At 40.3% G+C, this 15,650-nt stretch overlaps 1 protein-coding gene across 1 annotated transcript in view; it reads right to left on the bottom strand.

Annotated features, from left to right (window-relative positions):
- The window catches only part of LOC104950979 (thrombospondin type-1 domain-containing protein 7B-like), a 105,136-nt gene that overhangs the window by 21,494 nt on the left and 67,992 nt on the right, over positions 1 to 15,650 (bottom strand). Inside the window, exon 5 of the mRNA XM_010777603.1 lies at positions 5,162 to 5,320. Within this exon, the coding sequence (XP_010775905.1) occupies positions 5,162 to 5,320 (159 nt within the window). The remainder of the gene's footprint in view (positions 1 to 5,161; positions 5,321 to 15,650) is intronic.

The following is a 15,650-nucleotide window of genomic DNA, read 5'->3' as shown; positions in this document are numbered from 1 at the left end:
TCCATTTCCACTTCCTCCACATGCATTATTAAGCAACATATTGAAATTCAAAATACATTTCATGCAGTTTTGCCTTGTATTGATTTTGTAAATGTATGGTAAGTTCATGAAGCTGTTTTAAAAGTTTTGATATACCCAAAAAGAGCATATTGGAAAAGGGCTAGAAATAATTTGGCTTGGCTGGTTGTTGGAAATGTGTGATCTTTCTTATTCCCATCCATTTACTGTGCCAGAGTGTGCCTTTAAAAATAATGTCCTTCACCAGGCATGTGCAATTGACACATTTCTGGTAAAACTGAAAAAGCAACTCATATTAGAGTATATTTAATTGTTTGCCTCTTTTTAAGTTGCTAGGATTCATGCAATATATTCTAATATTAACAACATTTACTTCTGACTTGAAATGACCACATGTAAATTAGTGTGACAGTTTTAACACATTTTGTTCATGTTTTTTTGCTGCAACAGATGCTGTTTGTTTAAAAATGTGTTTAAAAGATTTCAACAGCACATATGTATAACCTTTCCTTATCCCACGTTCAACACAAAAAAACAAACACAAAACATACCTATACTTTTGAATTAAACCTTAAAAACACATTGTATCTTAGTTTTTAATGAAGAAACATAAATACAGAGTACGGATTTCATGGCTTGGATGGACTAATTGAATGACTGAATGGAGAGATCTCCACCTGGATTCTTTTCCCGAGAGAGAAGAGAGGAAATGCGAAGTGAGGGAGATAATGAGCAAACCGGCATGGCTAAGGAGAAGGTGGTTAAAAAAGATACCTGGAAAGTGCAAGTGATTGGGGTCAAGTTACAGTGACTGGCAAGTCGCTCACAATGACACCTGTCGCTCCAATTACTGAGTCTCACTGTCTTTTCACTACTGCTTCCACTGCTTCTGTTTCTAAATGTGGGACTGCCAGCTGAGGCTCCACACTGGCATCTACTGATCGTCTCTGTAGTGGTTAAACAACGGAATGTCCATCATAACAGCCCATTTCTAAAGGGCTCGCAAAAGAGATAGGAAAAATATGTTAGTGTCCCAAAACGATGGGAGGTAAAAAAAGATAAATGCTTTTTTTTAAGCTGCTTTGAAAAAGGTTTGCATTTTCTCAAGATAGATCACGAGTGGAAAAAGGATTCCTCCTTGTGCCGGTACAAAAAGAGTCCTTTTTTCAAAATGTTAAGTTAAAAAATAAAAGTTGGAAAGTGTACTAGCTTTGTGTTGAAAGACAGAAATTAGCCTTTGCAAAGACTTGAGTCTTAGAAATGGTGCAGTTTGTAGTTATATGGAAAAACATAAAGGACATTTCAAGGTTTCTATGGAAAGTCAAAGCAACGTTAGGAAAACAATTCAGGTAGACTAGGGAAAGTCTAAACAAAGGCCTCTACAGTAGATCAAAGTTACATGTGCACATTTCGATAAACTAATAGATTAAATGATGATAATTAAAAAAAACTGTAAACTGATGCTGAAGCTGAAAACTGGTTGAATATAGCATACTATGCATCAGTGCATCTGACTTTTGCTAGTTCCTGAAACTTTCATTTTCCTCTAAACAGACACAGACTACAAACCTTCAAAAATAAGTACTTAATTAGCTTAATCGAACATAACACAAAACAATGGAACAGCTGTTAGCCCATTATACTCAAACATGTTCCACAATCAAGCCGGAGACGAGGGAGGCAATTCAAATGTATTTATACTGCTTTGCTGAATTATGTTGTTGGGTCTTTAACAGAGCTCCTGTAAAGTGACCTGACATGCATGGCATAAGTTGCAACAACGATTTTTAGTGTTGTCGCTAAATAGTTTTCATTGTGTGAACTAAACATTAGAAGGCTAGCATTGACATCTCTTATTGGACCTGGGTAAAGTCTATCCCCCTCTGTGTTTGTCTAATAAAAGGTGCCAATGATTTTTACAGTTTCCCCTGAGGGAGCTGGCAGTGACAAATCAGGTGCAGCAGCTAGTGGTATGACTTTCTCTGCTTTCTTCCCAGACTTGTTGTGCCAAAAATACTTATTTACTTAACTGTCAATTAACTTCTACTTCAGTTGCACAGCACCTTAGTCTAGTAGGGCTTCAGTAAATACGAATAAGGGGATTCAAAATAGAAATAACTGCAGATTTTGCACATTTTTAACAACATACTTTATGTTTAGTTTACTGTTATATTTTGTTATGCAGTTTCTAGGCAGGATTGACTTCAGATCATGTGTCCATCATGACAATGTCAGTGAGATCTTAAAGGGGAGTTCATGTTAAATTGCCCTAAATATAGATCAAATTTACATTTACAATTCCTTTCTTGGCTAAAAAAGCTGGATTGTTCATGAAATACATAGTTCTTAGTGAAAAAATGACTTCCCGAGTGGACACCTCATGCTCTAATCTAATGTATCCATCACCAACTAAGCTTCAGTCTTTGTTGATGAATAATGATTGTATAAAATGTCTTCTCTATGCTGCAGCAGCTCACCCAGTATATATCTATATCACTTGAGCAGCAGCAGATTTTTTTTTTGTTGAGGAATGCTGATTTCACCACAGCTCCGACACATGGCAGAAAGGTCCCACATTATTTCCCTCTACCGATGGATCTGTCTGACACCGGGATGCCCACTGTGCAAATTACCATCTACTGGTGTGAGTCCGATCCGGGCGCTGCTGCTCTCTCAGAGCAAAGAGTGTGTGTATTGATTGCAGTATTGCCCAGAGCATTTATTGCTGCTCAGATATAAACCGCAAAAAATAGTTTGGTGTGGGAATGCCCCTTTGGATTTTAATAATTGAAACCTTTCATGGTCATGCTTAACTTGAGGGAAGCAATGCCCATCCAGCGACTTTCAGCATACTTTTATTCAGAAATGCTCTGACTTCTAGAAGAGGCATTAATACAATTCTCTTCAATTTCCCGTGCTCAATTCATGTTCCCACATAGCAGCAAAATGTGATAGGCCAAGATAAGTTGGAAAAATGTGAAAAGCACAAAAAGCTTCTGCGAGGCAATTTAAATTTGTAATTTTCCGGGGAGCAACGCAGCAGCTGCATAAGCACCTTGGCTGGTCGGCTCTTCTACCTGAACACTGGACTCCCGTGGGTCTGTCGGTTAGAGGCGGATCAGAGTTTATTCTGAAGTTGTGAAACATAAAGGCTGAGTGTACATTCAATAGACGCAAATAATTCCCTTCAGCTCAAGGACTACGGGCGAACGACTTGGATCATAACAACGCCCTACTACTCAATAACTGTTCATTGCTTCGCAGACAACCGAGCTCAGTGCGAGTGATTTTCTATTTGTTTCATACTCCATCGACTGTGGATCTTTATGAATGCCATCAAAAGATGCCGTGCCACAGGAGAGCCCTGTGCGAAACAGCAGATGCTGGTTTTTCCACTCTTGGAAATATATTAATGACACTTTCTGCGAGAGACGCCGGCTCATCCCGTAGAGATCCAGCGTCAGGGTGTGTGGGCACTGACCTGAACAATCCACACTTCAATCGCTCCCCAGGGGGCTTTCATGCACATTTACTCATGGCAGGAGCGAGGTCACGTCGCCCTTTTAGCACAGCGCTAACACACCAACCGCTCCTCAACCCGCTGAAACACACACACTACGCTATGCACACAATGCCTCTCGAAACTAGTCAGATATGACACTCGCTCACCTGTGAAAAAAGACAAGAACATTCTGACAGCACGGGCGCGCCGAATACTTGAGCACACACACAGGCATAGAGGAGGCATCTTATCTGCTGTAGCTCCTCTAACCACTCCTGGGACTGAGAGCTGAAATACAGGTGTGCTCTCTTTCTGTCTTTCTGCAGCGGTACTGTCTTCTTCCAGGGCACGCTTCTTTTCAGCCAGCTTCTTATCAACAAACAATTTACAATTCAAACATTTACTGCCTCTCTCTGCTGCTCTGACAAAATCGCCTTCTCTCTAGCAATACGGTACTTTCTTCTAGTTTCACTGTTGCAATGTATTGTATAGACATTAAAACATGGTGTAACGCTAAAAACATTTAACTATGTTAGTTCAAAGCCCCTTGTTGAGCATATTGAAGGTACTCATCTTGCAATTATTCCCTGCACAGCTGATGGTAAATCTACTATAGTGTCTGCAATAGAGCTCAACTTTAATTCTGTTTTAACTGAGTGCTTATGATTTCACCACTGGCCCATCTGTGCAAATTATCAGTGTCCATTTAAAATCATCTCAGCTTGTTAGCTACAGTAGCTATCTGTCGTTCGGATGGCCTGTGTCCATCCCTCTGTCCATCCCTCTGTCCGTCCATCTGTCAGACACGATTCGGAGAGAACAGCTAATGGAAAACGGTTGGAAGGCATGATGCATCTTGGAATCCATTTTTGTTGGCGTTTAAAATATTACCGTTTTTTTGTTGGATTGTCACATTATGCTACAGCAGCTATGCTTTTTCCAATGTGCACATGAGCTATCTGATTATAACTGATTTTAGCAGTAATTGGTAAATAATCGTACAAACTGGTAATTGTAGCAGACTTTGTTGGTACTGTAGGAAGTGATATTTGTGAAAACCTAGACTATAATTACTTTCTAAAATAGTATAATAAATTCCCGCCAATAATTATATGGTTTTAGTTACATTTGTTGGTCAGTAGGAGAAGAGGAAAAAATACTGGCCTGATTTTTTTTTTATTCATGAAAGAGAGTTATAAGCCAAGATAGAACCCATTTAAATGTGTAATGGATACAAATCAAGGGGCTGATACACAAACATAGTCTCACTTTTGTTGATATAGGGGGTTGCATTCATGTGCTGGCTGAAAATTCACGAAAAAATACTTACAGACTGGGAAAAGTCACATGAACGCCCCTCAAGCCAGGACAAAAACGTTGTAGCGTTCATGTTTATGACTCATATCCACATTACGACTCAATGCACACATACTCGGGAAGATTTCCCTTATCTGAAAACGGGACCATCTGAGAAGCGCCTGTTTACAGCATGAGCCTTTGCAGAGGCGTGTGCTCACCACTTTAGTAATTCTCTGTTTTAAAACATGTTCCAGATATAATTACTATTTTCTACAGGTGGCTCTGCAAACCTTTCAAAAGCAAACGCTTGTTCTCTCTCATACTCAATTAAGTCCATCATACCTTTCTTCCCCTGTGGTTCTTTGCAGTTGTCATGTAGGCAGGTGCCCCAGGGGGACCACTGGGAGAGCAAGCAGAGGGGCTGGCAGGGGATGGAGCACTGCTGAACGGCCGAGGGGGGGTCTTCACCCGCGCACAGCCTGCCAATCACAGGCCTGGACACTGAACAGGAAGAGGAATACAGAAAAGGAGCAGGATTAAATCAGGATCAGACACAGGCAGGCGTGGAGTGTGTGGTTTTCAGTTATTAAAGCAATCTAAGAAAAGAGCAATACAAACTTCTTTTTTTTGCTAAAACATGCAGTTAATAGATGAATACGGAGGTCTTAAAAGACACATAAGGAACAACAATACTAAAACAAATAACTAAATGGGAAAATAGCCAAACCCAATCATTTATTTCAATCACTGAAAGATGGCACTTCATAAAAAAACTTGAAACTACAATGACTTATTTTGACAATGTGAATGTTTCCATCACATATTTGCATATATATAGAGAGAGAGATATTGAAAAATACGAAGAAGCATCAAAGTCTTCAAATTGAAAACATATGTATGTATGTTAGTTGTCATTTTGAAGATAGGAGAGTATGTATTAGTGAAAGCTACAGTTTCAAATATGGTGCATTATGGTGAGAAGCAGGCTCTATTTAGCAAAGCTTTTTGTGCCGAAGGAAATAAAAGGAGGAAAGAACAGAAGGGAAATTGCTCTTCTTATTCCGTGTCTGGCTCAGGAGAATATTAAATAGAGGACAGTCACCAGCTATGGGAGTAAACAGGGAGATATTAAGGCAATACACGGTATTACCGAGGCACCGATAAGCATGGCTGCTATCATTTGGAGATCAGAGAAATCTCAGCAACCTGTAATGGGCTCTGACATAAGTCGCTCACGCAAAAAAGAGAGGGTACTTTCTGCCTTCCCACAACACTGGGATTTATTCTAATCTAATATTCCATTTTGATGCACCTCCGCATTTCATTGAGAGGCACATTTCCATTTATATGAGAGCCCAAAGAGAAATTCACTAAATGTCCACCGTGCATTTTGTCTTCTTACCAAAGTCATTTACATGGTGTTTGATCTTCTTTGTTAATATTAGATTCTTGCTTAACCACGTTGATAAAGTGAGTTGCACAGATTTGTCTGCTTTGTTCCCTAGATTGAAATGTCTTTTATTTGTCGATTGCATTACTGCAGTAGACACTGAAGCAAATTGTTTAACACGTTATACCAGGAGCCTTCCATATTGCAGGTATGCAGCCACATCTGTTTGCATTAGCTAAAGCTGTGCCGGTCACGTCAAGATAAACATTGCAGTTGACGTATTGATCGTTGTCCCACACATCCATTGGTCCAAAGAGCTGCCTTCATTGATATTCTATTTTCAGCTAACATATTCACTGTCCAAACTTTTCCCCATAATGACAGCCTCGCTGCACATTATCCCGTTTATTACATGGCCAGATACTAAACAAACTAAGGAATCGACTCCCAATATTAATTNTGTGACAACAGAGAGGCGTTATAACATCAGCTCAATGTGGTTGAAAAGGGCAGGAAAGAAACTGACATCTTAAATAGAAATAATAATAGCTGCCGCCCTGACTTGTTAATACTAGGATGGAGTGTGTGGCGCTGTGTGTGTGTGACGATAAAAGAGGATTTCATTTCCAATCCTCCATTTTCATTTTGTCCCCTTCCAAAACTCAAATGGCTTGCTAAAAATGCATTGAAGCAAGCACACCATAGGATAAAAGGGGTGCTGGGAGCTTATTTCCATAAGTGTAATTTTGACAGCAAACTTTATTGTAAAATAAAACAAAAAACAGTATGATCCCTGACAGCAAAAGGGGTATTATTTAAATATGTCTCTAGCTACTGCTTTCTGAAGCATGTGTGTTATGTTTTTTCTTGGTAGGCAGCTGCAATGTTTATTTTGCAGACCAGAAAAAATAAAGAATACTCCTCAGACCTGACGAGGCGGACTTAGTATTTAGGGAAATGTCCACCAATCTGGTCCAAGAAAGGGCCAGTCATTTTTCTCAGCTGCACGTGCGTTACAAAAATACACCAAATGGTTTGCTGAAGAGACTGTGTCAAAGTGAATAAGACACTCAAAGGAAGGCTTCTTATCTTAGCAAGTTAATCTGCCCCACTGCAGAGTCAGAGCGTGAAACGACGGAGAAAGATATGTGAGAACGGCCAGAAATGGCATTTGCTGGTATACAGCTTTATTTTATATTATCATGCTGGAAGAATGGCATAACATAGAAATTGTTTTAATATTGAGTAATTGGATTTGATTGGAAAAGCGACTTTTAAGTTATCTAAATTTTTTCCATTTCACTCAATGAGTATGTCAGTAATTTATTAATAAGTTATTTCGATGTCGGGATGGAAACGTATATCATTCTTCTGGATGAGATTCATTATCCTCATACAAGGATTGTAATTATTGATCACTTTTAGTAACAGCTTAACCTTTATATAAGCATTGCCCACTAGGCCACATTATATTAAATGATTTTTCATCTTTGCAAGAGAACACATTTCAGTGGAGATGTTCTACAAAAAAAATAGCCACTCCAGGTTCTACACATAGCTATACTTTTGGCGGGCCACCCAGACATATTAACGGTTCGACCAAAGTATATTTCCATTTAGTTTTTTTTTTTCAATAATTTTTTTTTTTTCCGTCGTGGACCAACGACGCCATCTGCGATTGATTTACTTGTGGGCAATGATCCCTCGCTCTCGCCCTCCCTGTACCCAGTCCCGGACTGGCCATCGGGTAGGGGACCGGGGGGGTTTCCCGATGGCCTGGCCTGTTAAAGTGGCCTGCCTCACAGAGGGTGACTGGCTGTCCTACATGATGTGGCCTGTCCGACATGGCCTGTCATACAGATCATAAATCAAAGCCCCTTGATTGGTCTCTGTGTGTCACGCAAGCTCGGGATAACTCAGCTCAGGTGAGGTAAAGGACTCTCTGAGTGTTATTAGATAGTTTAACTTAGTCTAAGTTCTCAGTACAGTCTCAAACAGTTTGGTCACCATTTATGTAACACATGATTTCATTTGAGGGTGGAGTGAATAGATAGAGGTAAATATGCAATATACTAATAAAAAGTTAAGTAGGTGGAAAAAGGCAAGATAAACTTTTAAAACTTGTTGAGGGCTAAAATACAGTCTTTGCTGCTGCCTCAAAGAGGAGCAGGAGGAAAGGAGGGAGACAGGAGAGGCTGATTCAAGGAGCACAGACACAATCGCAACTATAAATGAACCAAAAATAAATAAATAAACAAAGTTTCAGTGTTTTTTTCATTATGTGGAATGGGATGTTATTGGGTTAATTGGCCATGATTTTTATGATTATTGAAATGTATACGTTATGTTCATATAGGTGTTCCCATAGATCTAGCTCTTTATTTTATCCCCTCAAATGCACCAGATTTGATGCATGTAACTCCAAAATAATTGAAAGAATCTTACCGGAGGAGCATGCCCTCGGACCCCCCAGAGGAATTTTGGAGGTCCACCCCACTTAAAATCACATGGATAGGTCCTAAATACATTTACCTATTTTTTTTAAATAGTAACCATGTCCATATGTTTATTTGGTGGGTAGTACATTTAAAACTATAGGGCATCACTATGAGGCCCTGCCTGTACCTGTTTCGCTCTGCCCATGGCGTGAAAGGTCTGCTAACAAGCGACCAGTGAAAGGTTAATTGTTAATGTTGTTGCACGTCACCAGCACGCCACCACCTCAACCACCCCCCCGCCGCCACCCCGCCCCCCCCCCATGTATATTTCAGATCTGTGGGAAACACTGCCACTGCATGATTGCATCACATCTCTTAAACCACCCAGATGTATACGTCAATTGTACCAGATGTCCCCCATAGCTCTATTTCAGATGTAAATATAGCTAAAAAACATCGAAAGGATAAAAAGATAAGACATTTTTGATGAAATGTAAAAACTTAAATGCATCTGTAATTAAAGAAACTAAATTAATTGGCAAGTTTGGAAGACAGAGGGATCATCAGATAATGTTTACACACTTTTGCATTCATTTAAATTACAACCAAGTAAATGAGTTTAATTTTAGAAGCATTGTCTCTCCATCAAAACATGAAACGAATCATCCATAACATCTCAGTTAATTAAGTGCTTTCAAAGAAATGAAGCACATCTAGACGTTTTAATTACAGAATTTGAGTCACATGCAAAACAAACAGACAGTCGTGCAATTAGTCAGCTGTACAGTGAATTTAATGAGCAAATACTTTTTCTTTTTGGTTTGAACAGCAGGGGAAAGGTTTTCAAAGTGACTATAAGGCCAACAAAACACTTTTAGGGAAGGTAATGTACCAGAAATACACCTCCTTAGTAGTAAAATAAGTAGAAATCCATAAGGTCAATGGCAAAAGACACTTTACAAGTTATACCTGTTAACATACATTTATGAACTTGGCCGTGCTTATCAAGAATGTGTTTTAGAATTGTAGGACTCAAAGCATTCATACATTAGAACGGGACATTCAAATAAGCTGGAGTTGCATCAGCACAGCATGAGGTCAGACTGAAATCTATGCATACACATGGAATCGACATCTCCGACCAGGGCGGCCCTCCGATGTATAAATCCTTCACAGCGCCCTGACTTACAACTCACTATTCAAAGGCTCTTTCATCGAACAACTCTTGCTGCTAATGCCATTGAGACAAGACATAATCAGTTAAAGCTAGCTAAACAACGCCTGCCATAATTGTACTGTGTTCAATAGCATTGTGATTCACAGACTCGTAAAACTGACTCTCTGATCTGATGCCAATGATCCATGAATTATATTTTGAATCCTCAAACATTAGTGGAGCTTGGAGGATAATTCTTAGTGCTTTGAGGTGTTTGCAGCCAGATAAATGGCTAAGCTTTTGCTGGATCTGTCTTTCATATGAGCTATAACACCCTTAGCTCAAGGAGCAAGCAAACACAGATGATGAACTCAAAAACACACACCTAAAAAGGTTGAATGCTGTAGGAGATAATCATAGGTGCCCTGCGGAAGTGACATGGATAGTACAAAATGAAAACCTATAGTCTGAATTCAAAAGACGGCTTTCAGCCATGGTTATACGTATAAATGTTCCTGAAAGACCTCAAGAAACTTTATCTTAAAGGTCTCCTATCATGCTATTTGTATCTCTCAGATATATAAAAACATGTCAATGAGGTGTTTTGCTCAAAATACCAAACAGATGATGCATTTTAGACACCCCTCATCTCCCTCTATTCCAGCCCTTTTAGAGAAATGCTGATTTTGGGTCCTTAGGAAAAGAGAGAGGGTTTTGTTTTCTGACACTTTGTGAGTTCCCTTACACACCAGAGACACATATTTATGTATAAAAGACATACAAAAGTGCATTTTGCATGATAGGTCCCCTTTAACATCATAATTTAAATGTATGCAACCATTTCCAATTGTAAATTATGTAGTTGGAGTTTCAATCCTCCTGGACATTATTTCTCACATGACTTCCAGTCCAATTTCTAACATATGCACCTAGTTTAAAGTTAATTTGATAAATGTACGAATGTAATGAATGATATGTTTATTTAAAGAAATTAAATTTATATGATTTAAATATTTACACAAAGAAAAAAGATCGAGCTGATGACGATGTGTTTTGACTGTGCGAGGGGTTAGGCTTGGAGGTAAATAAAAGGATGAAAGAAACGTTACCACATTTGGGTTCATTTCACAAGATGTCAAAGTAGCAAAGAATCAGAACCTATGTCTGTCTGTATAACACAGTAGTTCGCAATAGATGCACAATGAACTGCATTGCAATACCACTATGTATATAACAACAATTACATTTGTTTGGAAAAATACTTGAAGGTTATGACTTGCTTTAAAACGAACCGGATTGAAATAAAGGCTTGAAAATGTAGCTCTGTAGAAAGAAAATGATTGACTGACATGTAAAACCTCCATCAGCCTGATAGCGGCCTCACCCCAGAGAGGAGATGAATTTATTCTAGGTGTATGTGTATAGATTCTGACAGGGGCTGTGCATCAGCAGCGCGCTCTGTCTGACCTTCCCTGCTGCTGAGCCCATTACGCTTCAATTAACGACAGCGGCCTGCTGCGACCAGAAGGAACAGCTGCTGGGCCCACATGGTGGTAATTCAATGAGAGTCCCAGACAGGGGGACACAAAACTTGATCCACCAATCAGACGTACCTATGCACAAGTGGATACAAATTTACTGTGCTGTATTGAGCTTTAAGACGGAGGAGTGAGAAGCGTGACCTGGACGCCATGAGGCCCTCACAGTATGCTAGGGATAGTCAGAAATATTGCTGAGCTTCACCATATGGGTAATTTGATTTCGCATGAAACAAATCTGATTAGGGGCCATGCTCTCAGCTAATAGTTCCTCAAAGTTCATGTTAAAGCACTGCAGAGATTCTTTCAGATTGAGTTGAGTTGGTGATTATGGTTTTGTTGGGCCTTCTGCTACATTGTTTTATTTTAACCTTATAAGAAGCGTTTCAAAATTGATATTATTCCATGTTTTCCATTTCAAATGATTAACGAATATATTTGTGCAATATCAGTTATACTGTATTCTGAAAAGAGTGGAAAATTAGAGATTGAAAATCCATAATGAAGCCAATTACTTGATTTAAATAGCTATCATAAAAAACATGCATTTAGCACACAAAGCTTTTTACACGAGCAACTTGTAGCACAAAAAGTCACCTTGAAACTTTGTGCTTATGATGCAAAGCAACAACCAAATCCTGACAATGCAATTAACATGAAAAATGTGAAACAATTAGTTTGTGTGAAGACAGTGTTTCCCCAAAGCCCCTAACAATGACCACACCTTATCTGTTACTTCACCAGAAGTCTTGGTGAGTGTAATTACACCGGGGCCCGTCAGCCTGGGACACTGCTGCGGGCCTGATTGGATCTCTCCTTGACTTGACCTCTTCGACCCAGGGTGACTGAAACAACTCTCTACATCTCGACAAGGAACAATGCATTAGTTAATCAACTGATAAAAGCTACAGATAAAAGTGTCCTGATCCCATTAGAGCTAGAAATAACTCTCCACCCTCGGCTGGCAGTTTTACTATTGCAAAGGATGTACTGTGGCATTGTATAGGGCCAGTATCTTTCACTGTGGGCCCTAAATGAGAAACTTTCTTAAAGTGGAGTCAGCAGAACGCAGACGGATGCAGAAATGAAACTTTCTTCATCTTATCAGTGTTGTCCTATAGGTCACCCGAGAGCCATAGTTGTATTTGTACACAAAGATAAAATGGACGGACTTATTTTCTACATGTGGAAAATTAATCCTGAGCTAACTTCATTTGTACTTCTTTGTCCCTAGATATACACATTTTATCAGAGCCACAACACACTAGATAAGGTGCTGTTTGCACATTTAAATGGAAAAGATTACAGACTCACTTATCCCCAGTGCATACACACAGAGCTTTAAATAGCTGCTGTTTGATGAAAAGCTAAGACAAAAAACAAGGTGATTGAAATGTTGTTAACTATGCTGATGATTCATTTTCATTTGTACTTTACATGTTACCTTAACTAATTAAAGTAATTCAACCTGGCTTTAACCCCTGCAAATTCAAAAAGCTTTAGGGAATGAAAGAGTTAGTGTGTAGTGTAGAGGTGCCATCATTCTTGTACAAAGACATGATATACAGTGTAGTTGTAATTTTCTTATCGAGTTAATGTTTGAAGAAAAAGAGGGTCGAACTTCGAAATAGCGGTAACAGCCATGAGAATATGTTGACACAGAGAGAAAGAGAGTGTTAGGTTAAATAAAATGGCACCAAAGAAGTGAAAAAACACACCTGCCATTGCCATTGTGAATATTTCTGTCATAAGAATGACTGAGTGTAACTTCCAAGAAGGTATGAAACTAAGAAACAATTGCTTTCAGGTTCATAGCATCACACCGTCGTTATATGGGGACTTGTTAGAAAGATACAGGTGAATGCTCTCTGGAGGAATTTAGCAGCATGTGAATCATGTGTCTCACAAAAGTCTACAGTGCGGGTGGGGACTGTCTTTGTCTCTTTGAATCCCATAATCTACTCAGACCTTCGGTGGCAGAGCGTTGCGAAAGTTACTTCACAACTGTCACATTTGAATAAACGAATCTGAAACAGGAAATGCAGTCCTGGATCAACAATCACCAACCAAAAACTGCTGTACTGAATAATGCATTCCTCATAACAATAGTGCGCGGCAAACACATGGGAGATAGAGTAGAGGAGGGCACTGCCTGCTTTGAAATACATGGTCAATGAACATTTGACAAGTAACACTCAAGTCTCAAAAGTAATTAATAGGGTATAAAAGAGGACATTGAAGTGATTTTTTAATCTGTAATAAGACAGACAATTTGGAGCCCTGTCTACAAAATGCCCTCTGTCTCCAGCATGGCCCTGGTGGAAGTGAACAACAAGGGATCAGCAGACACTGGGCTCAAAAGAAATCTAAGGACAAAAGGTGCCAGGCAAACCTATGCCTGTAACCTTTAAAATTGATTCTAAAAGCAAAACCAAACCAGTAAAAACGAGTGAAAAAATTGCAAACGCACTAAAACTTTCTCCATTTTGTGAGTTGCAGCTAAGCCTTCTAAAACCTGCAGGCGGTCAATTGATCTCTGGAACAGGCCCAAGAATAAAGAACTACTGTATCTTAATCGGGCGGAGAAAGAGGCATGATTAAAGATTTGTGCATCTTGGAATTAAACAAGTTATCCTATCTTTGCGAAATAAGTGATCCTATCTTTATTGTGTTGCTATAATGTCCACTGAAAATGGCATGAGGTTCGATAAAAAAATCTACCCAAGGTTTCTAGCATTATGTTCTACGAAACTAGTGAAATACATCATGGTTGCAAGTAATTTTATTTATCAGTATAAGAATAACAGTGATAACTAATTAATTTTAATTACGCTTTGGAATTATATAGGTATATATGGTAGAATAAAAACCAAAAAGGACCAATAATAGAGCCCTGGGGGATCCCATAAGAAAGTGCTTCTTTTGCAAAAAAAACTGTCTTAATATATGTGCCAGACCAAAACATCTTGTAAGAGATTTCTTGATCCAATAGAAGGGATCAGTCCCTTACAATTTCTTTGGCTTCTGTTTTGACATTGCTGGAAGCACCAGATCTGTCAAAATTGCAATTCTATTCTATCATCTTTTCCACTAGCTCATTATCGAGTCCTCACTGAATCAATACATCCATCTTCTCCCGCTTATCCGTGGTCGGGTCGCGGAGGTAGTAGTTCTCATTTGTAACACTCCGTTCGATGTCTCACTATGGGATGCGCCTCATCGCGGAGCAAACAGAAGCATCAATCTCATTACGCCAATCCTGATTGGCTGGTGATCTTGACGTCAGCGTCAGGGAATCTACCCCCTATAAGTAGCTTGCGCTACGCCGCATGCATCATTCAAACACCTCTTCTCGCTTCAGAGCACATCTCTATTGGTAGCCGGACTAGCTCACACAGTCCACAGACGGAACCAAGCTATCCAAGCTAACTTCGGTCGACGGGCGCTCGCCGGCTACTTCTATATATACTTCTGCAAGAAGACTGTTAATACTAACACACCAGTTAGTGTTGCAATCTACCTCGCCGTTTATTTCTTTGGAATTAAAGGTAAGGTTTGGATTTTTTCAAGCTAGCAATACACGTGTTGCTAGTTTGTCTTCCCTCACTACCGACACCACGGTAGCGAGGACGTTTTTTCTTTTTTCTCTCTCACACCAGAGGAGTAGAAGATAAAAAAGGTATTAACACACCAGTTAATATTCTTTGAGAATAAAATTCTACACCGTCGATTTTTTCTCCGGATTAACGACCGGTTGTGATTCTCTTTTCTCAGCAACGCACCTGCTACGAGCGCGTCCTTCCCACGTCGCCATAATGGCGAACAAGATGGACAAGTCTCTCCCTCACACCAGAGGAGCCAGGGAATCGGAGGCTCGGCTCTGCGGCTGCGGGTTGAAGATTTCGGACACAGACGCACACCAGGTCTGCTCGTCCTGCCTCGGGCTGCAACATGCCCAGGAGGCTATCGACAACCCCGGCTCATGCGGGCATTGTGCCCGCTTCACCATCAAGAGCCTCCGCCGACGGCTGGCACACCAAGCTAGCTTGTCGGGACAGGACCCCCTCATGTCCGCTGTTTCGCTGGCCGGCAATCAAGACATGGGGGCGTCCGCCGCGGTGATTGAGCCCCGCGCTGTGTCAGGCTGGGGCTCAATAACAGCAGCAGCGGCTGAACCGGAGCCCCGCGCCGTGTCAGGCTGGGGCCCGGCTCAAGGCGCGGCACAGTCCGACCCCTACGGCGAGGGTACCACTCCAGGTCGGCCCCCGGGGCGGTCGAACCATATCGCACCCCGAGCGAGGAGTGCCGA

The sequence above is a fragment of the Notothenia coriiceps genome, unplaced genomic scaffold, assembly GCF_000735185.1.
Source record: "Notothenia coriiceps isolate Sejong01 unplaced genomic scaffold, NC01 NC01_scaffold00018253, whole genome shotgun sequence".
NCBI classification, from domain to species: domain Eukaryota; kingdom Metazoa; phylum Chordata; class Actinopteri; order Perciformes; family Nototheniidae; genus Notothenia; species Notothenia coriiceps.
The sequence above is the reverse complement of the archived record's forward strand: the minus strand, read 5'-3'. Positions and strand labels throughout refer to the sequence as shown.